Source organism: Halichoeres trimaculatus, unplaced genomic scaffold (genome assembly GCF_033239565.1).
Source record: "Halichoeres trimaculatus isolate MK-OKI-2021-1 unplaced genomic scaffold, fHalTri1.1 fHalTri1_scaffold_5, whole genome shotgun sequence".
Classification (NCBI taxonomy): domain Eukaryota; kingdom Metazoa; phylum Chordata; class Actinopteri; order Labriformes; family Labridae; genus Halichoeres; species Halichoeres trimaculatus.
Window position 1 is genome coordinate 39,635,562 of NW_027437183.1, and position 26,576 is coordinate 39,662,137.

General features: G+C 41.9%; 1 protein-coding gene across 6 annotated transcripts in view; it reads right to left on the reverse strand.

The window, feature by feature from the left end:
- Window positions 1–5,779: 5,779 nt before the first annotated feature.
- The window catches only part of golga1 (golgin A1), a 34,212-nt gene continuing 13,415 nt past the window's right edge, over window positions 5,780–26,576 (reverse strand). For 3 of the 6 annotated variants that reach the window (XM_074670114.1, XM_074670111.1, XM_074670112.1), the window contains 20 exons: window positions 23,341–23,438; window positions 23,229–23,261; window positions 21,642–21,770; window positions 21,209–21,378; window positions 20,882–20,993; window positions 20,691–20,774; window positions 20,264–20,389; window positions 18,415–18,510; window positions 16,379–16,474; window positions 16,061–16,156; window positions 15,767–15,907; window positions 15,573–15,647; window positions 15,201–15,290; window positions 13,345–13,447; window positions 12,556–12,716; window positions 9,358–9,516; window positions 8,648–8,707; window positions 8,301–8,525; window positions 8,124–8,210; window positions 5,780–8,046 (listed from right to left, as the gene is read on the reverse strand). In XM_074670114.1, coding sequence (XP_074526215.1) covers window positions 7,966–8,046; window positions 8,124–8,210; window positions 8,301–8,525; window positions 8,648–8,707; window positions 9,358–9,516; window positions 12,556–12,716; window positions 13,345–13,447; window positions 15,201–15,290; window positions 15,573–15,647; window positions 15,767–15,907; window positions 16,061–16,156; window positions 16,379–16,474; window positions 18,415–18,510; window positions 20,264–20,389; window positions 20,691–20,774; window positions 20,882–20,993; window positions 21,209–21,378; window positions 21,642–21,770; window positions 23,229–23,261; window positions 23,341–23,438 — 2,222 coding nt within the window. In that variant the 3' untranslated portion in view covers window positions 5,780–7,965. The remainder of the gene's footprint in view (window positions 8,047–8,123; window positions 8,211–8,300; window positions 8,526–8,647; window positions 8,708–9,357; window positions 9,517–12,555; window positions 12,717–13,344; window positions 13,448–15,200; window positions 15,291–15,572; window positions 15,648–15,766; window positions 15,908–16,060; window positions 16,157–16,378; window positions 16,475–18,414; window positions 18,511–20,263; window positions 20,390–20,690; window positions 20,775–20,881; window positions 20,994–21,208; window positions 21,379–21,641; window positions 21,771–23,228; window positions 23,262–23,340; window positions 23,439–26,576) is intronic. The other 3 variants (XM_074670115.1, XM_074670113.1, XM_074670116.1) reach the window with 2 other exon arrangements.

Here is a 26,576-nt window from a genome sequence, read left to right on the forward strand (position 1 = left end):
TTTCCAATGCGTTATCAAGGTCCACGTCTCTGGAATCAGCTACCTGATTATTTGAAAAATAAATAAATGAATGAATAGATAAATAAATTAATAAATGAATAAATAAGTAAATAAATATTGATCTAAAATAATTTAATTTTTCATTTATATTATGTTGTTCATTTATTGTTTTTGTTTCTTCCTTTTTTCTTTATAGTATTTCAAAGCCTATGCCATTGTCGTTCAGCAATATTCATCCATGCGTTTATTTTTCCTTTCTTTCTTACAGCCATTGCAAAACAATCAGTAGTAAGGGTAACTGCTTTATTTGTCATTATATCCCTGTATCAGTTACAGTAAATCAGCTGGGCCACCCCCATGGTCTAAGCTTAAAGTTTATTTTTTGCACAATAAATGTAATTCATTTTCATATCTGTGTATTTTTGTCATTATTAGTCTGTCCCAGGGCCTTCGTGTTTATTTAAAATGCAGGACTTTACAGTAGGCTGACGTGAAATGATATTAATATTAAAATCAATGTTATTATTAATATCAGCATTAACATATACATACACACACACACAATACATACATATATATATATATATATATATATATATATATATATATATATATATATATATAAATATATATATATATATACATATATATATATACAGTGTGTGTGTGTGTGTGTGTGTGTGTGTGTGTGTGTGTGTGTGTGTGTGTGTAAAGTTTTGCTTATGTCACTCTGTGATTCAATTTGACTATCTAAACAACAGTTAATCGGTTCATAATAAATGTGTTTTTTTTCCTCAAAAAATGATGAATTGTTATGTATCCCAAGTGGACACAGGTCAGAACATGTTGAGAATAGGGTGTCAAACAAGGTCTTGCTGTTACATCACATTGTGATAATTACATTTCATTGCGAGGTGAAATACTTTTTCAACATGTGAGCTAACTTTGAGTATTGTAAAATACCCCGCCTCAGTGCACAATACTTGTCTGTCCTTCGGGTGAGGTAACTGTTCTTCTGCTGCACTTCCAGTTTCAGGGATGCCATCAAATCAGTGTCAGCTTCTTGAGATTTGTACTCAAGGGCAATTTACTCAGCAATAATTTTGAACCATGAAGGGCATTGGAGACTTCTATAAGTGTTGGATATCACACCCATAGCATCAGGACTGTGTATGCACTTTAAAGCCATTATACAAGTTTGACAATACACTGCATTGGTGGCCTTTTTCACTGAAGTCATATAAAAAAACTAATTCAAATCATATTTGCATTAATCTAATTATAATAAGATTACACGGTGTTCCTAATTCTTCAACAGCTCAAAATATTATTGTGAAAAAGTGACTGCCCTCTGTATCTCAGGGATGTGAGGGGTGACATTGACCAAAATCGCTGCACTTACACCTGAGCTCCTCTGCTATCAGTCCAGAAATTTGTGAGTATGGCTCAATCCCAAACCACCCCCTACACACTACCCCTTCACTACCGAGTGTCACTTCAAATGAAGTCACACTCCCGGCTGTGGAGGGCACTTCAATTGAAGGGGGAGGGTATAACCATTACCGGCAGGAATGGGAGGCCCTCTTCACTTCACCGGAACACGGAAAACCTCGTCGCCATGGAAACAGAAAGACGCTCCCCGTGTTTGGATGTTACGCTGAGGCACAGATTGCGAGTCGCTATATCGCTGTGCAGAGTTGATAAGAGCTGTTTGTTTCCAAAATACGCTTAGATTGACACAGAGAAAACAGTTAAACACGTGGATTTCATTGGGATAGGGCAGATACCTGCTCCCATGCCTACTGTGTGTGTGAAATGAGAATTATTGCCTGTTTGGAGCGCACCGTCTGTCTCGTTTTCCTTCCTCTTTACAATCATACAATCGGAGGCCGTTACAATGACAGGAGATATATTATACTCTTAATAATTTGAAGTGATCCCACATGTCTTTCAATGCTATCACCATCTGACATTTCCAGTTAAACAAATGAATTAATACTGCAAACTGCTCACATTTTAGGTGCCAGGGCTTCATGATCAAATCAAACGTCAGCATAGAGTAAGATCTGCTTGTTTCGTTTAATCTCTCTAAACCACGCTTCTTGTGAGTTTCTGTTAGTGTGATAGAGGTGTGGGGAACATATTTTACACATGGACTTGAGCTTATATAGCGCTTTTCTAGTCATGGACCACTCAAAGCTGCTGTACACCACAGGTCACACTTACCCATCCACACCCATTCGCTCTCACATTCACACACTGATGGATCCAATCTTTACTATGACAGCTATCCATCAGTATATCTAACACAATGACACCCTTTCATACCCATTCACACACCACTGACGCAGCAGTGGGAGCAACTAGGGGTTAAGTGTCTTGCCCAAGGACACATCGCCATGTGTCGCCCAGAGCTGGGCGAGAATCTGCAACCTTCCGATCACCGACCAAGCGCATTCTCCAACTGCGCATAAAGTGCCCCACATGTGGCACTTGTTTCCTCCTCTATTTCGCTGTTGCACTTCCTGTCAAAGTGAGCGTCGATGCAGGCTCGCTGTTTAAGGGCTGAACAGTCCACTCCCCCTCCGCACTACGTGGTTTGGGACGGCCCTTAATGTGGCGGACCCTCCGCGAGAACGCGCAAACGGAGGGTTAGTGTGTAGGGAGAGTGTGTAGGGGGCGGTTTGGGATTGGGCCTATGTCTCCCCTCACATCCCTGAGTTATAGAGGGCAGTCACTTTTCGGCAGCTGTTTGCCGAAAAGTGACTGCCTGTGTTCAGGGTGCAGTCAGACACTTTCTCAGGAATGACACCCTTATTGTGAGTAAGTTTTGACTGGCGTAGATTCCTGATAATTGGCACTTATTCCTGCCATCAAAGCTTACCCTTAAACATGCCTAAGCTTGTACATTAAAACTTACATAAAAACAAAAGCAACCTTTTTAGGTTTTTATTTTATTTTATCATGTTTTTTTATCCATCTTATTGTTTTTATTTTCATTGTAAGCACTTTGAGATGCATTCATTGTATGAAAGGTGATATATACAAATGAAGTGATTATTTTTTTCAAAAATGTTGATTTAATTATAATAATAATAAAAATAATTTATTATTATTATTATTATTATTATTATTATTATTATTATTATTATTATTATTATTATTATTATTATTAAAGGAGCTAGCAGATATATCCTGCTGGAAAATATGTAAATATAATAGGCTTTGTAAGCTGTACAATACCGTTTTATTGACATTATACTGACAAATCATAACCTCGATGCTATACAAGACTCTTGAGAAATGTTAACTTGATCTGTGAAAACCTTCCAGCATAGCCAGTACAGGATGTTAAAAGAGACAATATATCGTGGTTCGCGTTGCCTGTTTATGTGCTAATTTATTCATCATCATAATTCATGGAAACTGAAATTACTGGATGGTTGATGTAGGCTAAAACGTTTATGGGTTAAAACGTTGTAAATTCACGTCGCATTACAAATCATGTTTTCCATCTTGCGGGAGTAGCAACAACAACGGAAGCAATAAAAGTGAAACAACAAAGCTCAAAATTGTTTATTCGAAGAAGATCTGTATGACAGCATGACAGACAAATCCTCGTCTACTTTATGAGTACAGCACAGCGTATCAGCACAGTGGAGAGATAGAGCAACACGCTGACGCGCGTTCCCGTCGGGGGCAGTCGTTTTTCGGCAGGCACGACACCTGTCCCTGTCACAGACTGAGGAGGGAGTGGAGCTGAAGTGTGTCGATCGTGCGCAATTTCGCACGGGCGTAATTTTATGGAGTTTTTGGATTATTCATACCACGACACGAACACATAGGCTGTGATCTCATGTAAATTACCGTCCTTTATTATGAAATTGAAATGGAACTTTTTCCACACACAGTTCATGTTTATATGATAATATTGTAAGGATTTATTTCATCTAATCATCTTCACAATAAATCATGTAATCAATACAGCTTCCTTAAAAAAATTCCGTTCTAAGAGTTTGATCCAGCGTCCTTTTGAATGTTTTCTGCGGAGACCTTATCATGAACATGGGAATGTATTAAAAACTGATAACAGCCTTTCTTTTTACAAATGTTTTAGGTAAACCGATATAGGAAAAAAATGTAAACGTAGAAATCAGCTGAAAACTCGCGCTGCTCTTTCATAGCGATGTATTTTAAAGAATGGCGGAAGAAAAGTGAACCGTTAAAAGCATTCTTGGTGTCGTATCTAAATCAAGGATCTAAATGTTAATTTAAGAACATCAGTTTTTATTTCTGAAAATTTTTTGTGCTCATAACTCTCCTCCACAGACAGATTTTACTCGCTGCACCGTGCTGCCCACTGACATGAAACTTGCGTACACCAACTCAGACCGTTGGTCGTACCCGTCGCCCACGTTCAGATTGATAAATGCCAATCTGTGCGTGGAAAGGAGTACACCCATTTTTCAGGCGTACGCGCGTTTGATCAATGAGGGCCAATGTGAGGTGATAGTGAAATTGATGATTCTGATAGCAGACATTTTTTATGTCCCAAGCTGTAAATATGTTAATTTCTGCTGTAAAAACAGCCTTTTTGGCTTAGTGTGTGTGTGTGCGTGTGTGTGTGTGTGTGTGTGTGTGTGTGTGTGTGTGTGTGTGTGTGTGTGTGCGTGTGTGCGTGTGTGTGTGTGTGTGTGTGTGTGTGTGTGTGTGTGTGTGTGTGTGTGTGTGTGTGTGTGTGTGTGAGTGAGTGATTTCAGCACTTCAGCATTGCCACGGGGGCGGGGGTAGACTGGAGGTTACCGCTTGGGTAGAATGAGTCAAAAAATGTCAGACCCAGCTCCTTGGGAATATTTAGCACTGGTTATTGAATGTTGTTGCTGATGTTGGATTCTTAGTTGTGCTTGCTTATTAAAAAAAGGAACTTCCTCTGGCACTACATGGCAGCACCTTTGGCCAATCGAGCGTAAAGCATTTTGTCATAGCAGCGTTCTCCTTCCAGTCTAAATTCCTGCTTGTGTTGTACATTGCTTTGGACAAAAGCGCCTGCTCAGTGAAATTGTAGAATTGTAGAATTGTAGAGGTGTCGAAGCTGTTATTGTGTTTATTAGCTATGTAAACATCAGCTGAACTGGTGTGGATGTGGTTTCTGGCGTTTCTGCAGCCAGGCTCAAGTCAAATTTGGCAGAACTGCAGTTTTTAGCACTTCAGCGTGAGCTCCAGTTTTCTCAGCTGGAAGTTTCCACTTGCCTGAACAAATTATTTGCATTTTAAGTTCAAAGCAGAAATCTTCTTGAGTTCTTTAAAGACTTAAAAAATGTCCAAAGCTACGTATGAAGACACTAACAAAGAAGAGTGTGCTACACTCCATTACATTAATCGGTAGTGTAGCCTGTTAGCAAATTCCAAACAGATGATTTCAGCATCACGTTCAGAATCTGACAAGGCAAACAGCCAATCATTGCCAGGGATTTAGGGGTTGTTGGTCAAATTTTTAGAAGGGCAAGTGCCACCATTTGTCACCTCTTAGTCAGAACGTGCCCAACATGGTCAGGCGTACAGTATCCACGTTCTAAATGTGTGTTTGGGGATGCATGTGTGTTTTCCATGTACTTCTGCTTTGTCTCTTCTCAGGAAGAGCACTGATATTTTGAGCCAAGCCACTTTATCATTAAACCATTGTAGTTACATAAAAAAAGACAATGGAGAAAATAAAATTGGACATTTCAACATTTATAATCACAAAACGCTCACCAGAATGGACAAAAGACAATCTACATTATTTTATAATTTAAAATTTATTATTAATAATGAGAGACAATGGAATTTTTGTATTTGCAGCAACTTAAATAATAACAAGCAAAGACCAAACATCCATAGTGATTGTACAGAGGTGTTTCAGCAGAATCAAGCAGGTTAAAAAGTGCATTCATTTTGAATAGTCTGTTTCTCACAGAGACAGTACATCATCCAGAAGATTCCTCCCAACTTTTACCAGTCTGCTACCTGTGGTTAGTGACTCAGACTGCCAACAGCTCTGCCTTAAGAGATGTGTCTGCATCCTGATATACAAATCATAAATGGAGTGGATAAAAAAGACAGACACACCCTTAGTACAGTTCTCTTTTTTGAGACTGATGGCGACATGTGCTTCCTTTACCTGCAAGTAGCTTGAATCTGGAATTCAGCAATGTCAGATTAAATTAAAAAATGTTTAGTGAGTTATAAAAAAGACCCAATTAGAAATTTAAAATTGCAGTTTCACAGTGGGTGGGTGGATTCCCTGGGCTTCCCACTGATGTTGAATGAAACTTCGTCGTTATGAAAGTCACCACATAAAAGAGGTAAAGACAAACAAGTGGCACACAAAAAAGGAAGGAAGCATGTGGCCTCTAGTTAATGAAGTGGATGATAAAGACTGCAAAAGTGGACACATCAAAGCATTTACATCCACTGATTTATAAATTTCTCAAAGCATACAGTATGTACACACTTCTGTGTATAAATAGACATGTGGAATGTACTTTCATTTACATTAGCAAAGGCAGGGAAAGGAACAGTCTGGGTGCACAGATCCTGATAACTCTGATGAACATTTGATGTAGCAGCAGATGAGAAGACACAATGATCTTAACCCTGAACTTAGCCTAAGCCTTTTTCTACCTATGATGATCCCATCCAGGCCAAATCTTTAGATTACAGGTACTCTATTCAGGTTCCAGTGGAAGTGAGAGCTGCTGTGAGGCTGAACATTAACAGTCAAACCGCTGTTGATGATGACAGGATTGTATGTGTGGTTGAACTGAAGCACAGCAACAAGTGAAGCTCTCTTTATACATTGTTGAAACACTGTCACAGTTCCACGACTTGTCCACCAGAGGGTGCTGGGCTCATTAATACAGTATCCAAACTAACAGGTTTCTTGGTTCCAGTTCTCATTAATGATGTTTGAGAGTTCATTGGTTTGAGTTTGCACACAAAACCAACAAAGACTGTCAGATCAAACATCTCACTGGTGTCAGACTGAGAGCTCAGATCATCTCATGTTTGAAATGATGTGTAGAAAACTGTAGAGAAATGACTGTAATTAGGTTTTATTGAGCTATAAGAATACTTGGTAATGACCAATCATCCAGTCCTTTTGATGAAAGGTCAGCGCTCTTATTCTGAAAACATCCTGGAATTTGAGGTGGCTGCTAGACAGAAACTGACTGTTAGAGGAACTCGATCATGTGACCAAGCCTGTATTTTTAGGACAAACTCTGAAAAGGGGCTTTAAAATCTGTGATGTCTGAGCTTTTTAGGTCCGTAGGAAGAAATTTCTATTATTTATGAAACTCTTTTAAACATTTCCCTAACAATGACACAAAATGAGCTTTGTGCACACTGATAAGCCCTCCCCACGTTATAATGAAAGATATCAAAGCTAATTGGTCACCAAAGTCTGTTCTATTTGTCCAGTGAGAACTGTCAGGTCAAGTCACATGTGGTTTTGTTGTAAAAGTAATACATGAGACTTGATTGGGCGATGAAATGAGGCAGCTCCTTCATTTATTTGCACGTTGTTTGTTTCTTTCCAGGCATGGATGAGAGCATATCAAGTCTGTGTCTTCAAACCACAGGAAGAGTGATGACCCAGTACGACCCTGGCATGACTGATGAGTGTCCGTTTACAGTCTATAACGTGGTCAAAAGTTCATCTACCCAGCCCATCACACAGAAACCAGCTTTAAAACCCACCACTGTCATGAGTATGCCTTTGTCCCTACAGCCCATGGTGTGCAGCCCTTTTCTGTCCCCAGAGAGCAGCCCCCCCCCAGTCTGAGTAAACTGTGGAGGTTTGGAGTTTAAAGCTCGAGTCCTGCTCAGTGATGAGAGCCACACAGAAGGGACTCCTGAATCCCTGGAAGTGGTCCTTCAGTTCAGTTCAGTTCTCTCCAAAGCATCAGCTCTTTCTGCCCCTCATCAGCTCCAGCTGAAGTAGGCGCCTGAGACCGAAGGTCGGATGGTACCTTTGGGTGAAGGTTTGGATCCAAACCAGGACATCTGGAGCAATAAAACAAATCTCAGAGGTAAGGTGTGATTAAACTCCCTCAAACAGTGCCTGTGAATGAAAAACCAACCTTGTATTCCAGAGTTTGTTTCAACATGTCCTCTTCCTCACGAGTAAAGTTTAACAGCACAGAGACGGCTCGTATCAGCTGGAACGCCTGACAGAGCGAGACATGGAAACTCAGACAGGGTGTCATCCAGTCAGAACGTACATGGCTAAGGCTGGAGATCTGAACACAAGGACTCACCTCAGCCTCCCTGGACGACATGAACTTAAGGACCACGTGCTTGAGATATTCAAAGTTGATTTCCCGTGAGTCGTTGAGGTCTGATGTGTTAGTCACTGTGGTGTTGGAGGTCGGGGGGCTCGGGGAGGATGCTGGTGGTGGATCTGGGTTAACCCTTTCTTGTCTTTCAGCTTTGCTTTCTGGTAACTTCTCCTTCCCCTCTGTTTCTGGCTCAGGCTTCAGTTTCTACAGAGCACAAAGAAAAAACACAAAGGTTATTGAGAAGTGAAACATCTGTGTTTTGTTTTGCACACAAACAGTCCCTTTGAACACAAAGAGTGAAGCCGTGCAGAGTGTCAGTGTCTCACCAGCTCCTTTTGCAGAGTCCTCTTCAGTTCTGCAAGTCTCTGCTGTAGCTGCTTGATGGTCTGCAAAGCAATCAGCAGCAGCGTTTTTATTTGTGTTCAATGTCAGGCGAGTCTCCCCTTTATTTTTTTATTTAACCTTCATTCAACCAGGAAGAGAAACTCATTGAGATTAAAAATCTCTTTTACATGAGTGTCCTGGCCAAGATAGGCAGCAGCACAATGTACAAAGTTTCTTACATTCACAAAACAGCATTCCTCACAACATACACAGACCTGTAAAACACTTTATGAACAATAATTTAAAGACGGGCTGGATTATTAAAGGAAGCAAGATGATCTGTCGACACATCTGCAGCCAGATGCCTCAGAGTTTCCATCATTTAACGATCTCTTAAAAGTGTCCAATGAGACCAGCTCATTCAGTTTCAGGTCTTTTTGCAGCTCATTCCAAGCAAACGGAACAGCAAATTTAAAGGCCTTTTTTCCCTGCTCAGTTCGAACCTTAGGAACAGACAACAGGAGAAAATTCTGGGACCGAAGATTATAAGACCCTGAAGTCCTTTGACTGATGAAGGTCAGAAGATATGAAGGTAGTAGACCTTAAAATCTACGTGTAGACAAAGAGGACCATCCCCTGTGTCTGCTGGAGAGCGATGCTGATGTTTTATACAATGACAGAAGATGGAGAGAGGAGTATGCAGATCACTGACCCTGTTCTTGTCACTCAGCTGCTGCTCCAGCTCTCTGTTGACTTTCTGAAGGTGATCCAGATCGTCCAATGTCACGCTGCCGTTCTGATCCTCCTCACACACTGCAGGTGTGTTAAGCTGCTCTGTGAGGGTTTCCACTTCCACCTCCAGGTATGAGATCTGAACAACAAACGTGAACAATTTGATGGACATCAGTTTCAAGCAAAGGTTCAACTTCTTTTATTGTTACTCTTAAAAAAAAAACACTATTTACTCAAGATGACAGCTGACTGATTAGACAAGCACAGCGTACCTGGTCAGCAACAAGGTCAAGGGAATGAAAATACTGAGTGGAATGAAAAGAACTGAAAGAAGCTGAATACATTTCATTTAGTATGTTTGAGGGATGGAACGGTTCACAAAGTCCATGGTTCAGTTCTTATCACAGTTTTGTTGTCACAGTTTTTGGTTCGGTTTTGGTGTACGTTGTTGTTTCTAACACCCCAGATTACCATATACCCTAATAATCCACTATTAACAGATTATTTTGAATCAGTTTTGTCTGAAAGAACGAGGCTGTTTCCCATTTCAAACATCATTACAGCTGAGGGAAACATTGCTAGTCTGAACATGCCAGCTCCTCAGTAAGGACAGTCACTATTATCTGTCCCAGAAGTCACTAAAAGCCACTAAATGACGCTGCTGTCTATTTAGCAGAATAATCCATTTGTATGTAACTGTCATGGACTCTGTAGGAGAGAGAAATAAGGTGGAGAGACAGAAAGCAGGTAAAACACAACATCATGAATATGTTTACAACTACAAATCAACTTTCTTCTGTCCATTCTTTTTTTTCTGTCTAAATATCAACCCTCCCCCTTTATCTGGGCTGGGGACCGGCAGAAGTGACCATAATGAGACACATACTTGGTGATTCATGTGAAAGCAGTTGTCTGCTCTGGAGCAGCAGGAGGAGACTGCTGGGAGTGAGGAGGACGATCTGTCTGTGTTTGTATAGGGGAGGGACTCATACACGCTGACCATTGAGGAGATCAAAACACGCCTTAACCTCAGATTCTCCAAACTCCAGGAAAGTCACAAGAATCCTGGTCTTTCAAAAAACTCCCAGAGGGGTCTGAAAAGTCTTTGAATATGGCAAGAAAAGCTCTGAGTTGTCAACACTCAGTGGTGGTTTTATCTCCACTTTCTTATGGCCGTCATCAGAGCTCACACTGAATCTAAAGAGCTCCCAGACAGGGGAACCACTCAACGCCACAGGTACACCCTCTGACTCTGTTTGCTCTGCTGGTCATGTAAACAACACACAGGCCTCCACACAACTGTCCTGCTGTATCCTTCACCTCATGTTGCACATGCGTATGACCGGAGCTACAAACTGGCTTCACATCGAGTAGTAAAACAAAGAAAAAAGAAAAACACAAACCGAACAAAGAACACACGCCCCAAACCGAGTGAAAGAAACTGAACAGTTCAGATTTTTTTCATATACCATTCCATCCCTAGTACGTTCACATGCACACAGCGGTCCAACTAAGGTCATAGCTCCAGCCTTAAGTCACAACTGGGGTCTAGTCTGTCTGTGTATACATGCAGAAAAGAGAAGAGGAAGAGAATGTCTCACTCTGCTCTGGTAGGTGGCGCTGTGTCCTTTTTGATAAGTGAAGCTGCGCAAGTATCAACTAGTTTCTATTCAGCTGAAGAGGAAACAACATTGTGATGGTGGCAAAGATGGATGCAGCTGTAGCTCTCCATGTTTTTATGTCAGTCTGTGTCTGGGAGCCATAGACTGTGAATGGTTATGGTCAATGGTCCAATACTTATAGAGCTCTTTTCTTGTCTTTCTGACTACAAAGAGCTTTACACTGCTAGTTTCATTCAGCCATCCACACCACACTCACACACTGATGGTAGAGAGCGCTATTGGAAACCATCAGTTTAACTAACACATTCATACCCTACTGAGCAGCAGTGGGAGCAATTCAGGGTTCAGTGTCTTGCTCAAGGACACTTCTGCATGTGACTACAGGAGCTTGGATTGAACCCCCGACCTTCTAAATGAGAGGTGACGACTCTACCACTGAGCTACAGCTGCCCCAACTGTGTGAGTGCAAAGACTCTATCCCAGTCTTCTACTTCCTCTTCCAGCTCAACACCAAGGAGCACCCAGTAGGTGGCAGTAATACATCTCGACCCAAGTTTCACCCACAACAAATAGAAAAGGAAGACAAACAGCATTAATGCCGTGCACTGTGGGAAACCCCATGCCAAGCGGACAGTCTATGCAGGCTGGGAAATTGAACGGATCAGTCAGACATCCTGGAGTTTTTTGGCAAACGGCGGATTTGACTTTCTCACATTGTGCAGACTCCATACTTGATTTCCACCAAATCAGTGTGCACTGCCTGTATAGAAGTACAGCAACTAGAGTTTACTACATAGAGAATGAATGTCATGTGTAGCGGGTACTGCATACCACATACTGCTTCTGACTGTTAGAGAAGAGTGAGCATTTGAAAAATGAGACTACAGCTCAGTCCTCTTTTACCCCGGTCAGCATTTTCCTTACAACTTTAATAAATAATAATCCCAATCTTTGCTTTTAAATCACTTCCACAGGATGATGACACTCATTCTACAATCCACCGTCTCATTTACAACAAAATAGGCAGAGAAAGAGGAAAAAGCATGGGCCATTGCCATGTTGTGTCTGATGCTACCAAGGCAACCAGAATGAGGCCTTCCATTAAAAGACATGACAGCAGAACAGAATAGGGTTGACTTTATTTATCCCTGAAGGGAAATTTGGGTGTTTGGCAGATAAAATCATCAAGAATAACATAAAACAAGAAGCTGCTTCTAAGGAGTCCACTGGACGTTTTGAATCCAAGTCGTGTTCAAGGTGTGTGTTTCTGCAGACCAAGATCACATTACAAATCACAGTGGTTATAACTTTACCTGCCTTTGCCTCTAGCAGCCTCATGCTGCAAGAAAGCGCCTTCAAAAACTTAGCCTTCCAATATGCTGTCATGTCTTAAGTGTAATGGTTGGGTTAAAAGGAGCTCTTTGAATGCCTCCTGTAAGTCAGGTTAACGGCAGAGTCATTCAGACAGATGATGGTCCCATTGCAGTACATGCTCCACATTAGAGCTCATCTGTGAGCATGTCAGTGTGTGTCTGAGGCGTCGTGTGGATACTAACCCGAGCCTGGCAGCCATCCAGCTGCTGCGTCTGATTGAGCAGCTCGTTCCTCAGGCTGCTGACCTGGGAGTCTTTGTCCTGCTCCACCTGCTCCAGCTGGGTCCGCTGCTGCTCCAGCTCCTCCTGCAGCTGCACCAGCGACTCCTGCCGACTGCACACATCTGCGACGCACACACCCACAGACAAATGTCAGCTTGATTTGGGCCAGAAACAGAAAGTCACAGGATGAAGCTAAACTTGTGTTGATTAGAATATTACAGCAGATAAATCCTTCAGTGTGAAGTTCACCTCGGTCCCTGGGCATGTTTCAAAGTGTCTGTTTTCATCTGAAGTCACTGCTAAAAGGTCCTGACATTATTTAAACTTTAGACTCTAGGAAAAATAATCAAATGAATAAGTGGATATCTTTAAATGTTGCTCCCACTTTTCATATTTTGGGATCAAAGGTTTTCGAGTTCTACAAGTAGTTTGCTTCAGTCAGTAGTTTGAAAAACAGTTGTGAAGGAGGAAAAGTGCTCTAGAGGATCATCACAACCTCCAGAAAACCACCAGACATGCCCTCCACTCTCTGGAGGAACTTCCCAGCTCACAGGCCTCAAAAAGGGCCAAAACCTCTCCAGGGAGCCTTCATTCCACGGAGACTCCAAGCAGCAAAGGCCTTCAGTGTGTGTGTGTGTGTGTGTGTGTGTGTGTGTGTGTGTGTGTGTGTGTGTGTGTGTGTGTGTGTGTGTGTGTGTGTGTGTGTGTGTGTGTGTGTGTGTGTGTGTGTGTGTGTGTGTGATCCTGTACCATCCTGGAGCTTTGTGATGTGGTCTTCTCTCGTTGCTAGTTTCTCAGAGACCATAGACAGTTCCTGCTGTGAAGCCTGAAGTGATGAGGTCAGTTCTCCAACCTGGGGACAGAAGATCATTTTTTAAATCGCACGAGTGCACGTCTTCATTCACCACCTGTTTCAGCCTCTGTCTGAAACACTGCAGCTCTGGTTCTGTGATCAGAACGGGGTGTGTTGATCAGTTTACAGTCAGAGTCAGGGATTTCTACAACATATGACTCTGTAGAGGTTTAAAGGTCTGCACATGCTCGGTCTGAACATCAAGCGTTGGCATTCTAGAAAATAAAAACACCTGGTAGAAATGTTTCTCACATCCATATGCAGTGGTGATATGAAGAGATTATTGGGCTGAATTGTTCCTGAAAAGTTGTTTTTTCTTATCAGTTATAGTTGTTAAAAACAGGGTTTGACGTCACGTTTGACAATAATTGACAGCTGACATTCTCATGTGGATTTTTCAGGGATAGTAAAATATGTCAGGGAGGAGAGCCAAGGAGAGCTTGGACTTTAGAAAGAAGGAAGTTTTTTTGTTACCCGGCTCCACTCTGGTTCTCTACGAAGCAGACTCTGGCTACAAGATGGCTGCGCCTGTGACGGGGGTATTTTGGCTTCAAAACTGTACGATGGTAAATGGTGGAGCGACGCTGTCCACTCTGTATATTCACTATACTCAGTCTGTGGTCTCCACATAGAGACTCGGCATAAGATTCAAGACTCGCAGAACCAGACTTGGACAGTAGTCTGGTTCTAGTCTGTGGAATGTTTGTATTCTGAGTAGAAGAGACTCATCATGTGCCAACATGCTTCGGTGTATGAAGAAAAAGAAGATAGCAGAACACTGGGTTATCTGACAGTTTATTAATCTGTATGAACAGAGGTCTGCAGACAAGCACCACACATAGTCTGTCTACATCCCTAAATTTATAATTTAGGAATGGGAGAAAAAAAAAATCAATGTATTGTAGTATCAGGATTTTTTGTTGAACTATTTTAAATTGTGATTTTTTTTTTTTATCATAAAATCTTTTTTTCCAAATTAAAATCCTTCATTTTTGTCTTTGTTTAAAGCTTAGGTAGTTGGAAAAACAGTTGCGATGTCAGATCCCCTGAATAAATCCTGAATACCAACTCACATGTGATGTGCATTTTTGGGGAAAATATGGCTCCTGATAAAGTTGTAGACATCATCATCGTTCAATTTTTCATTTGATCTGGTGTGAAAAAAGCAAACTAAAACTCCCACAAAGCAGAACTATAAAAGAATAGCAATTTAAATCGAATCAGCACCCCAAAATTTGTAAAAGACTCAAATCAGGAGCAAAGCATGTCATCCCAGCGCTATCAAAAGTCCACAAATAATCTGCCTGTTGAAGTATTTCCAAAGCCAGTCAGCCTAGGATCGACAGACTTCTGGAATTCATCTGACATAACTGAGCAATCCCTGTTCAACAAAGACTTCAAAAGTTGTTCCCTTCTCCTCTTTGGGACAGACCTGACAAAGCTCAACTTCATCAAATATGCATCCTAAAGTCAAAGTGAAACCTCAGCGCAGCTTAACAAAGGTGTCACAGAGACACCAGAAACAGATGACCAGATGGAAGCACGACATGGCAGCGTTTGTTCTGGACACAAATCTACAGAGGCACATTTCACTTGACAGCTTTATTTGCACTTGCCTGCAAAAAAAACTGAACATGGAGAAGGATGTCTAAGCTGGAGGCTGCGTGTCACAAACCACTGGCTGCTCAATTAAACAGAAAAGTTACCCATCAATCCAAGAGGCATGCTGCATCGTCAGAAAGTAGCCACAGACCTGTGTTTGCAGCTCCTCCTTCTGTCGTCTGGAGTCCTCAAGAGCTTTTGCAATTTCTGTGCTCACAGTTTGCCGACTGATCAGCTCCATCTGAAAGAACAAGGACCAAGGAAGAGAGGACTGAGGATGTGGGAGGTGCTGTATGACTGTAAGGGATGTGGGAGAACACATTCAAACCGTACAAACTATGTCAAACAGTTAAGAAGCTGTTCTGAATTAGCTGTTCTAAGCTTTGGCTCCTCAGTAATAATAATTAAGGTCAATTTAAACAGAACTTTTAAAAAACAACGATCTCAGAGCAGTAGGAGCTTCCAAAATAACAGACATGAGCAGAGAATTCAAAAAGTGAACTGCAGGTAAAAGCATCTTTACCCTGCACTGCTCCAGATCCTCTGCCCGCTGCCTCAGGTTGGAGTGCATCTCCTCCACCTGTTTGTTCAGATCAGCCTTCCAAACAGGTACAGGGAGAGGAGGTGTTAGACACAACAGCACACAAAGAGAGACAGCAAGAACTCTGTTTGGATAACAAATGCCAATCTTTGTAAAACGTTGGTAGAAACATTAACCAGTCTGTCCTGCAGCGTCTGTTTGTCTGTCTTTAACGAAGCAATGCTCCCCTCCAGCTGGCTGCTTTGCTCCTCACTCTGCTGCTTTAACAAACACACCTGCTGTTCATGAAAGGCTTTCTCTGCACTCCACTCTCCTTCCTGTTCAAAAAACAAGCAAAACATCAACTTCATTTCAAAACAGAGGCATTCAAACATCTGTTTCAGCTCAGATTAAGAACCAGATGGAACCCTTTTTTCTTCTGTGACAGAAATGGGAGCTTCAGTGATCAGTGTAACTTTGCTAAGACACACCAGTTTCTCCATGTGCTGCTGTTTCTCTGTGATCTCCTGCTCCGCACTCTTCAGCCGCTCGCTACAGTCTGAAACCTGCTTCTCCAGATCAGCTATCTGAAACAGAAGAATAGAAAAGCATAAAAGCTTGGACCCACGCTTCCTCATTGGAAGCAACACTACATTTCAATACATGTTTTTTTTTGTTTTTTTTAATGAAAGCAGGAGCAGAGGAGTCCAGTTTTGAACTTTGTAAGCTGTAACAGGTCTGGGCTCAGCCTTTCTTGGATTAAAAACACTTTTTTGGTACACATTTCTGTTAGAGAACTTTTTGCATACTTGTGTGTCTGTCCGCTCTCTGTACGCTCTGGAGGAGTCATCTTTGTGTCGGAGAAGGGTCTGAAGCTCAGTGATGCTGCAACTCATTTTGGAAACCTGGATCAGAAAGAAGAAATGAGCTTTGAGTCATTCATCTGGTTTATAACTTTCAAGTGTGATATTTGTCTACCAAAGTGTTTTCCCTCAGACCAGTACATTTCCTTGATTATTTGGACAGGGTCTGAGGGTTTACATTACTGAGCCAATGCCAGCCATGCAGCAGCAGATCTGAACCTATGATTAATGATGGCCATTTCTTTTTGTACACCAAGAGCTGTTAAGCTCAGCTTTTGGAGGTCCAATCTTGTTGCTGCTGCTCTCTCATACCCCTTCTCCACCAGTGCTCCTTCGTTGCTGGTGCTACTGCTTAGCTGGATTATATCACGATCTTTTTAAGAATCTGTTTGAAGTTTGGTTTTCCATTGGCAAAGAGCCAAGTCTGGGCCACATCACAGCATCACTGCAAAACATCGGCTGTGGACGTATGGGGTGGGAGATGGAACAGCTTCCATCTAGAGATTTGTTTCACGTTACTGTTCCTGACTGTCTGCTGCACAGAGTTTGTTTGATCCTATCTTCCTCTTTCCGTGTGTTTGTGTGTGTGTGTGTGTGTGTGTGTGTGTGTGTGTGTGTGTGTGTGTGTGTGTGTGTGTGTGTGTGTGTGTGTGTGTGTGTGTGTGTGTGTGTGTGTGTGTGTGTGTGTGTGTGTGAGAGTTTGTGCGCTCATGTGTTTGTGTAATACAGAGCAGGGGAGAAATGTGAACATCCGAACATGAGGCAGAAGTGTAGAAGTGTAATGTAAATAAGATAAATAACATCAGGCTGTTTAGTCTCTTTACTAAAATAATAAGGTATGGCCCTGATCGATGAGAGAGGAAAGGTGTTAGTGTTTTCATTTTGCCTCCATCTCAAATGATGCTTGCTAAGCACCACTTTTGATCCCAGTTCATTGTCTGTGGAAACTAGGGCTGTCGATAATAACACATTAATTCAAACTTCTCTTAACGCTACTAACTTATTTGACGCACAATTTACGCGCACATGTTCTGTGTATGACTCCTGGCCCACCCAGTAGGTTGGGAAATCAGGACTTGATACAGCACTAACAGAACATTGTGGTTGACAATAGGGCTGCACGATTATCGCAATCGCAATCACAATCGCAATGTCAGCACACGCAATTACGTAATCGCAGAAGAGGATATCGCAATCGCAATCGCAATGTCAGCACATGCAATTCAGGTTTTTCTCCATGATAACCAAGCAAGTCTGTAGACTCATCATGACACAACCTTTTTTATTAAATCGCAAGCACAATCGCAATCGCAATATTGTCCACCTAATCGCAAATCGCACCTTTTCCCCAAATTGTGCAGCACTAGTTGACAAGCAGAAACAAGTGTTTTGAATGGGAAATCCAGCCACAGAGCACTGCCACATGCAGTGTTCAAGCACCAACCAGCACAAACACCACTTGGGTGGAAAAGGGGGATCAGTCTTACAGTCCAGTCAGTCAGTCAGTCTTTCTTCCAGTGCCTGTCTAAGCCAGACTTTAGTCTTCAGAGCAAGTCCTTTACATTGGGCAGACATGTTGACTTGTGCAGCTATTCTCAAAGTATGTTAGCTTAGACACTTCAGCACCTTAACAGGACTCTACAGTGATCCAAAGTGAGTGTTTTCAGGACAACTTGAAATGTTTTTATCTGGGAAACAGCAGCATAGGATGAACACGAAGCCTGAAGGAAAAAAGGACCAAAATCTAAATGAACAGATCTGACACAACTATGGTAATTTGGGGGGAAACTGGACTTAAAACTGAGACGCACCTCTTTTAGAATCAACTGTTTGATGGTGATCTGTGGCAGCTCATTTACGATGCATGTCAAGGGAATTACCACTAATTAAAAGTCCACTTATCCCACATCGAATGTTGGGTTTATGGTGATGAATTTGCAAATTTAGGGGCAATTCTTGATAAAGACAAGGATTGAGTTTACCTGTGCCTCCAGGGAGCCAACAGCATCAGCATAGTTTGTCCGAGCCATCAGCAGCTCTGCTCTGGTCTCCTCCAGATTCTGCTCCAGGCTGGACTTCTAAAAAAGGGACAAAATGCACAGGTCAGTTCAAGGTCAAACCACCATTCCCCAACCCAAACACACTCTGACCGCTCCTGACTGTACAGGGAAGGATAAAACAAAATGTAGCTTAAACATTGATGATAGGCCGTATGCATCAATATCAGCACGGTGGTTAGAAACCATGATCCAAGACCTAACAGAGACAGATCAGACTGGTTTTGTAAAGGCCAGACGAACCCAGGACAATGTGAGGCACTCTCCACCTTACTGATGTCGTGAGTCACAGCAGTATACAATCTGTTATCAGTCTTGACACTGAAAAAGCTTTTGATGCTGTTCAATGGGAGTATTTGTATCTGGTTTTAACAATCAGGTTGTTGGATGAACAAAATCTCTTTACTGCTGCCCTACAGTTTATTTACTGTTTATTTTGCACTGTGTATTTAGCCTCTGATACAGGGAATCAGAGGAGATAATGATGTAACAGGGTTACTAGTTGCAGGGGAACAATATAAGATATGTGCCTATGCAGATGACATTTTGTTAACCCTTTCAGACCCTGATGCATGTCTATCAAAACCATTGTCACTTCTCAAGCTATTTGGATCACTCTCTGGCTATGAATTAAATCTAAAAAAAAAAAAAAAAAAATCAAACCCTTACCTTTAACTTTACGCAACAACCAAACAAACACAGAATGAGTCAATTAAATAGAAAGGCAATGTTATCAAATACCTTGGGATACAACAGCCTAAAAATGATCAGTGGTCAATGTTCACAATTATACCTCTGTAACAGTAGAAATGAAAAATGACCTAAACCACTGGTCACTCATACCAATGAATATGTATGACAGAATGGACATGACTAAAACGAAAGTGCTTCCCAGGCTACTTTTTCTCTTTCAATCTTTACCTGTAGGAGTACCCTGAAACAATTCATTGAGGGGAACAGAATGATTTCAAACTTTATTTGGGGAAAAAAAAGACCTCGGGTTAAGTCTCGGACATTAAAGCTTCCCAAGGTTGAAGGCGGGCTGGCTTTGCCTTGTTTAGAGGACTATTACAGAGCAGCTCAGTTGTGCTTTCCAGCCTGCTGGTGTGATTCAAACTGTGAGGCAAAATGGTAGAGCTTGGAGTTGCTGCAGCTGGTCAGGTCTAGGTTCAGCAACAGTCTGTGCTCACAGAATGAGGTCAGCTGACCACCTGAATATACTAAAGGACCAGGTTATTCCATCAATGGAGTTTCTCTTCCCTGATGGCGCGGCCATATTCCAAAATGACAATGCCAGGATTCATTGGGATCAAATTGTAAAAGAGTGGCTCAGGGAACATGAGACAATATTTTCACACATGGATTGGCCCCCACAGAGTCCAGACCTTGACCCCATTGAGAATCTTTAGGATGTGCTGTAGAAAGCTTTGTGCAGCTGTCAGACTCTACCATCATCAATGAAGATCTTGGTGAAAAATTAATGCAACACTGGATGGAAATAAATCTTTTTACATTGCAGTTCTAGCTAACTGAAACAATGCCACAGCCAATGTGTGCTGTAATTGAAACAAATATTGGAGTTTTTGGCCTTTTCTCTTTTGGTGGCACCTTTTTTTAACCCATGCAGTGTATTTGCTTGCTAATCCATGCTGTATGTGATCTTTTCAATGTCATTTTGTTCCCAACGGGTTTAAAGGAAGAAAAAGGAGTACGCTCCTGCAATTAACTCCCTTCAGGTGGTGACTACACAAAGACTTCCCTCCATGTGACTCACCTCCTGCAGCAGCTCCTGTAGATGTTCATCCTGGCTCAGGTTCCCCTGAAGCCGTCTCTCCAGAGACGTCACTTTCCTCTGGAGCTCCCCTAACAAGCGCTCCTTGTCTTCCCCCATGACAGCAGCCTGGGAATGGCAAGGGGGGACATGAAAAAAGCTTTCTACAACTATGAAACTCAAAGTCCTGTTTGAAAGTCTGATAAGACAATGAAAATAATGTCTCTCAAAAAAGTGACACACTAAGCCGACCTGTTTCATGCCTAAACTGTCCTCACAGCCTCAGAATATGGTGGAGCTCACTGAATTCACATCCCTTGAATCTAATGTCAAGGATTTAATATCTGAGCTGAATGAAAACTTAACATAGTGTTCATTCCTGAATGTTATACATCCTTATTATGACATAACATAACCTTATCAACATTACCTTTTGCTGCTGCAGCTTCAGAGCGTCATGTTCAGTCTTTAAGTCCTGAAGAGAGCTCTCCAAAGTGGCCACCATACTCTGAGACTGAAAGACAAACACTCTGTAAACTTCCTGATTGACAAAAAAGTTTTTGTGAATTCTTTCTGAAGGAATACTGATGTATGATAGATATTGAGAGTGTAACTGTGCACCTTCTGGAAGTCTTCGGACACCTGGTGAACCACTGACTGTAACTCTCGGCACTGTCCTTCCAGCTCGCTGACCTTCTTGTCTGCTTCCTCTCGGAGCAGCAGCAGTTCCTCTCTGCAAAAAAAATCAGAAAAATATTTCTTTTTTTAAATTCACACTTACAAAAAATGCAAGTTGTGAAGATTTTTTTTTATTTTATAGAGCATTTAGACGTTTTCACTCCTAACAGTTGGTGAAACTGGTTTGGCTATAACCAGCAATAAAATTCTGTGCAGCCCCTTCAGAAAATCCTAACTGTTAGTTTTGCAGTTTGTTGGATGGCTTCTTACCGCTCTATTTCAAACTCAGAGTTCAGTCTGCTACTCTCCTCATGCTGCTGCTGTAGGGATCGAAGTTTCCCATGAGCCTCAGAGAGTCCGCGCTTCGCTGACTGAACCTCAGCCTCCTTCTGCTGGAGCTCCTGCTCCCTCCTGCTCAGTTCTTCCTCCTTCTTCAGCAGCTGTTGGACATCAAAAGGAAGTACAGTGTAGTAAAAGAAAATATCATGCACTGTTTAAAGTCTTGGTACAAACCCAGGTCAAAGACAAAAAAAAAGATCCTATCGAGCCAAAGGATTGAAAAAGTGTCAGAGAATCACTTTCAGGCACTGTTTCAACCTCCAAAAACTTCTCACAGCTCATCTCCAGTTTTTCATTTACTGCAGAAAAGACAACAATTTGTTGACGAGTGCTGCAAGTCAAAGCCAGCTCCACACATACGCACCATGTGTTTAACTTTAGCAAGCTCCTGCTGCTGAAAGCCTTCCAGTTCATCCAGGTCATCTCTTTTCTGAAAGAGAACTAAGCTTTGCTTCTTCATCACCTCTAGCCGGGCTGAGAGGGAGGCCTTTTCCTACACAGACACAACAGTGTTCATCAGTTCAGTCATGAAAATGAACTCATTCACTGCCTGCTCTCAGGATCTGTGCATGTCTGTAGAAGCTGATATTAAACCAGGCATCTTTAGGAGCACAGGTTTCTTATTTCTGGTTGCACCTGAGGGCATAAGGAGTTCTGCGGGTGAGGTTTTCCACCTCACTCTGAAGCCATTTCACGTTTTTTCAGTAATTTAAGAAGCTCTGCACTCAAACATTCTTAAAAAGTTAGTCGTTCACAGAACAAAGTCTTGATGGAGCAGGGCATGACATCAAAAGTATGCAGCAAAAGCTATAGTGCAGTTTCAAAAAGTCCAGTGGCTCACAAGCACAACACATAAATACATGGCTCATGTTTGAGATCAGGGGATTCTTTTCTCTACAGTTAAGTCTGCTGAAAAGTCACATGGCAGGGAAAACTCCTTTGGTCTTAGTGCTTTTCCTCTGCTGCATAAACATGCCACACCAGAGTTTGACTGAACGGGACAAAGACCTTCCCAAGTCATGTGTTGCTGCTGTTGTTGTTGTTGCTGCTGCTGCTGCTGCTGCTGCTGTAAAGCCGTGTGGAGTGCCTCCACTCTGTCCTTGTCAGGAAGGAGTTAAATGAAAAAAGGTTCAACAAACTTCACGAGGAAAAGGTTATTTTACGGCTCTAAGATGACTATTTTCTGCTCTCCTGGGAGTGTTCTTGATTTATTCAGGGATCTATAATCCAGCTCTCTTCTGGTTTGTTTGGAAAGGTGCAGACAGTCACTTCACCTGTCCTACAGAGATGCTGCCCTGCTGGCACCAAAGGGAGAGGTGTCCAACCGGTTAACTCATTTTTGCCTAACACAATCTAACTCTTAAATGTTTAGTTTAATGTTAGTACTGATTATTCACAGCTTCTCTCATTTTAGTCACATTTTTGTCTTTTTGTCCATTTCAGTTTTAGTCTTAGTTGAGTCGTTTAGTATTTGAATTTAGTCAGAATGTTTGCCTTTTTGCTGTCCTTGCTGATCTATGGACAGGTCATTACAGATCAAAGTAGAGTTACAGAAAGGTGACCCTTCTTCCATAGGATGCTGCTGAGTGATCCTTTCCTGAATGTGCCTGTGGTGACAGACACACTGCACAGACACATCAGAAACAGAGTCCAGGATACATCATGGATGTGGAAGGAATATTTCCTTTTTTACCCCCGTCTCATCAACAAAAACAAACATATGTTGGTCAGAGTTTTTAGCATGGGTGACCTAATTTAGCTCCCCGTATCTCATCTTCATCAGGTCAAATTGTTTGTTAATGACATGAGCTCTAGGTTACAGCTGTCAGAGCAATCACAAACTGCTTTTTAAATCCTTTCCTGTCAGGTTTGGCAAACAAATACTGTACACTCTGTGTATCAGTGTTTACATACACTGTCAAAAGTTGTAACATTTTTTCTTTTAAATTACCTTTTCAACATCAGCAATTTTCTCCATCCATTCCTGAGGATAAAGAGTAAAGTCAGGTGAGTAAAGGAGCCCTCAAACAGGACTGTCCCATCAGTAAAACCAAGTCTTTTACCTGGTCCTTCTTCTCCAGAGCTAAGGCCATCCCCTCTGTGAGCTTGGCTCTGCTGGCCTGGTGAGACTCATTCTGGTCTTGGAGTCTCTTTATTGATACTGGGCAGAAAGAGACAAAAGGAGAAAGGGAAAGATGGAAAGCAGATGGGGAGGTTTGTACGCAATCAAAGAGAACAGAAATATTCAAAAGCACATGAACCGTTAGTAGCTGTGAAAAGTTAGAGGCCAGTCAAGAGGCGTGTTAATCCCAGAGGCAAAGAGAGGAGACAAGCGATGCATGGGGACAGAGGAAAGCTTGAAGAGTCTGTGAGAGCTAGCACTGAAAGATCAATTCAAATTAGAAATTAAATTAAAGACAAAAATCCACCCAGTAAACCATCTGCAGCTACCCAATTCACAACTGCAAGCGTAGACACTTCTTCCTCAGTATGAACCTCATAATACCAAGCAGATCTTTGTGATGACCTGACCCCCCAGGTAAGGCTACCCAATCCTCACACCTTTGCTAAAGACTTATTGAACGTTTCATTCAGAAAGAGTGAGCTGGTTTCATGTCGGAGAATTTTCAACTAGCAAATTTTACTGCAGCTGCATTTCCTGAGGAAGTGGATTTTTGTCATTTGCTGTGTGTGAATTGAATGTGAAACAACAGGGAACTACATGATTTAACATAATAATCTTAAAGCTTTGAAACAACAAAATGCAACTCCAATCAAAAAATAAATAAAACACACAAATATCAAGGAAAATGTTGATAAATGGAAAAGGGGATGGTTTGCAAATCCTTTTACCATATAATGAAGTGAAACTAGTGCAAAGACAGCCTAACAAATATTCTACTACACGGCATTTCTTGATGAAATAAAGAATTAGATTTTGATACTCAGTGTGCACAACATTAACGGAGTGATTCTTTAATGAGGGGTACATTTCATGTCCATGGGATATACTTATCAACTTTACTTACTATTCATTTTAAGCAATGACCAATTTTACAGTGGTTCATTTTGTAATACTTTCCCTTTAATGTAATACAGAAAAGATAAACAGGTTTTATCATTTATTTCGCTAAAATTGCAAATCATGAATTTGCCATTTTTGTGCTGTCCAATTTCTGAAATGTCATTTACTCTTCAAAATTCACACTAGAAAACATGTTTGTGTTTATTTTCAGCATTATTTGATTAAACATGACAAAAGTGTTTTAAAAACTACTTAAATAATTGATTTAGATCAAATAATTGACTTTGTGTGTGTTTGAGAAATCTGTCAGCTGTGTAACCTATTGAAAACAAAAGCCCTATAAATCAGCAATGGTTTGCTCCAAAGTCACATGACCCCAATCAGCTGGGGTCCCATCCTTTTTGGTGGGAACCTTGAAGAAAGTGTGACCTGTTTCAGCTCCCCCTCATCAATATTTCATCAGAATGATTGTCTGTACATGGGGCGCATTAACTGTTCATTAACTGTGTTACCAACATTTGCTGCTGTTCTTACTTTAGATGTTATAAAGACCAAACTGTGAAGAAAAGGAGCAGAAATATGAGCTGATGGAGGTCAGGTGGTGGCATGTTCAAGGTCTGCAGTTAGCACAGAGCCAAAAACTGCAATAGTGTTTACCATCACAAAATTTACTGTTGTAGAAACATGAGGGACATTTCTAGGCAGCTTAGTCTAACATAGAAATGTGGAATAACTCTAAATTTAGCATAATATGGATTTACAATGGTACGGCCACACCAAACGTGAATTTGCGGCGAGATTAAAACAAAGTAAATACAAAGACATGTTAAGACACCGATTCGCTCAGGACAGCATGTTTGGGGTGTTTTGGGCGTTTGCGCGTTGGGAGCATTTGCACGTTTGGGCGGCAGACACCAATCAGCGATGACATTCCCCCACGATGTCATTGATTTGACGCTGGGGAAGAACCGACACCTGCTCTGACTCCAATCCCGCCAGGACATGGAGGAGAAAACAATCTGTGCGGTGCGTCATCATCCAGAGTTATATGATACGACATGTGTACTCTACAGAGACCAGAAAAAAAGGTGAAATGTCTCTGAGGAGACAGGTTTTGAATGTAAGTTCTGTAAATATTTGTTTCCAGCTGGATTTGCCTGCACGGGTCATCACTGAGTCTGACTGTGTTTTCCTCAGCGGAGTTTTGAGCCTGATAGAGAGGAGGGAGGAGCGGGGCAGGGGCAGAGCCAGGGAAAAGATGGAAGTTCTCTGCAGTCCTCTCTTTCCTCCACCCCTTCATTATCCCCAGGGAGACCTCCGGGAACATGGGTCGGGGGGTCAGGGGTTCAGGGGTTCGGGGGTTCGGGGTGTCGAGGGGTCGAGGATGAGGTCGCAGGGAACAGCCAGGCAGGGCTGGTGGATTACCAGGGAGAGGCAGCAGGCATTGATTGTGATCTCCAAAGCTTTCACACACTCTCCTGTCATGCTTTTATAACCACAGCTCATTGTTTTTCATTGGCTTTCGGTCTTTAAATGAACGGGCTCTCTACTCCGTATGCACAGTGCCGCGCTAGCGCGTGTTCGTCCCTCAGTTTGTCAAAATAGTCCAGCGGCGAGACTCAGGCGTTCATGCAGTGATTCACGCGAATAAATTTGCGAGTTCGCGTTTGGTGTGGCCGCAGCATAATAGTCACAACTTTTGTCCATAACACAGTTGACAAAATGCTGCACCATTTTTTTTATTACTTAAATATTTAAGAATTCATTAGAGCTTAACCTGGCTAACCAATGAATTTAGCACATTCCAGGTGTATCATTTGCAAACAGAGTATGAAATGTTAAAAGCACAGATATTTCCACATTCTAGTATACGTGAACTGTTCCCCTAATTAAAGAATCACTCAACGTCCAGTCTTCTGGCTCTAGCGCTGAGCCCAGAACAAACATGTGTTTGTTACAGCATTGTCCCCACAGTTTGACTGCTGTCACAATCAGCACTGGAGCAACGACAGATTAGTCCCAGAAGCCAGCCAAACCAGTTCCTCCATGTGCTGCACAACACTCCATAATGCACAGCAGCCTTTAGCCGTGTTCATGTTTAAATGTTGGGTGTGGCACTAATCCAAAACTTTAACGCCACAGCAGCTACCTTCTCCATTTGTCACACAGGGTTAAGTTTTAGAGCACACAATGGTTTTCATCACATCTATCATCACCACACATTCAAAGGCACTACAGCTGTTGTGTTGGGAAATGAGGGAAACACAACCAAGG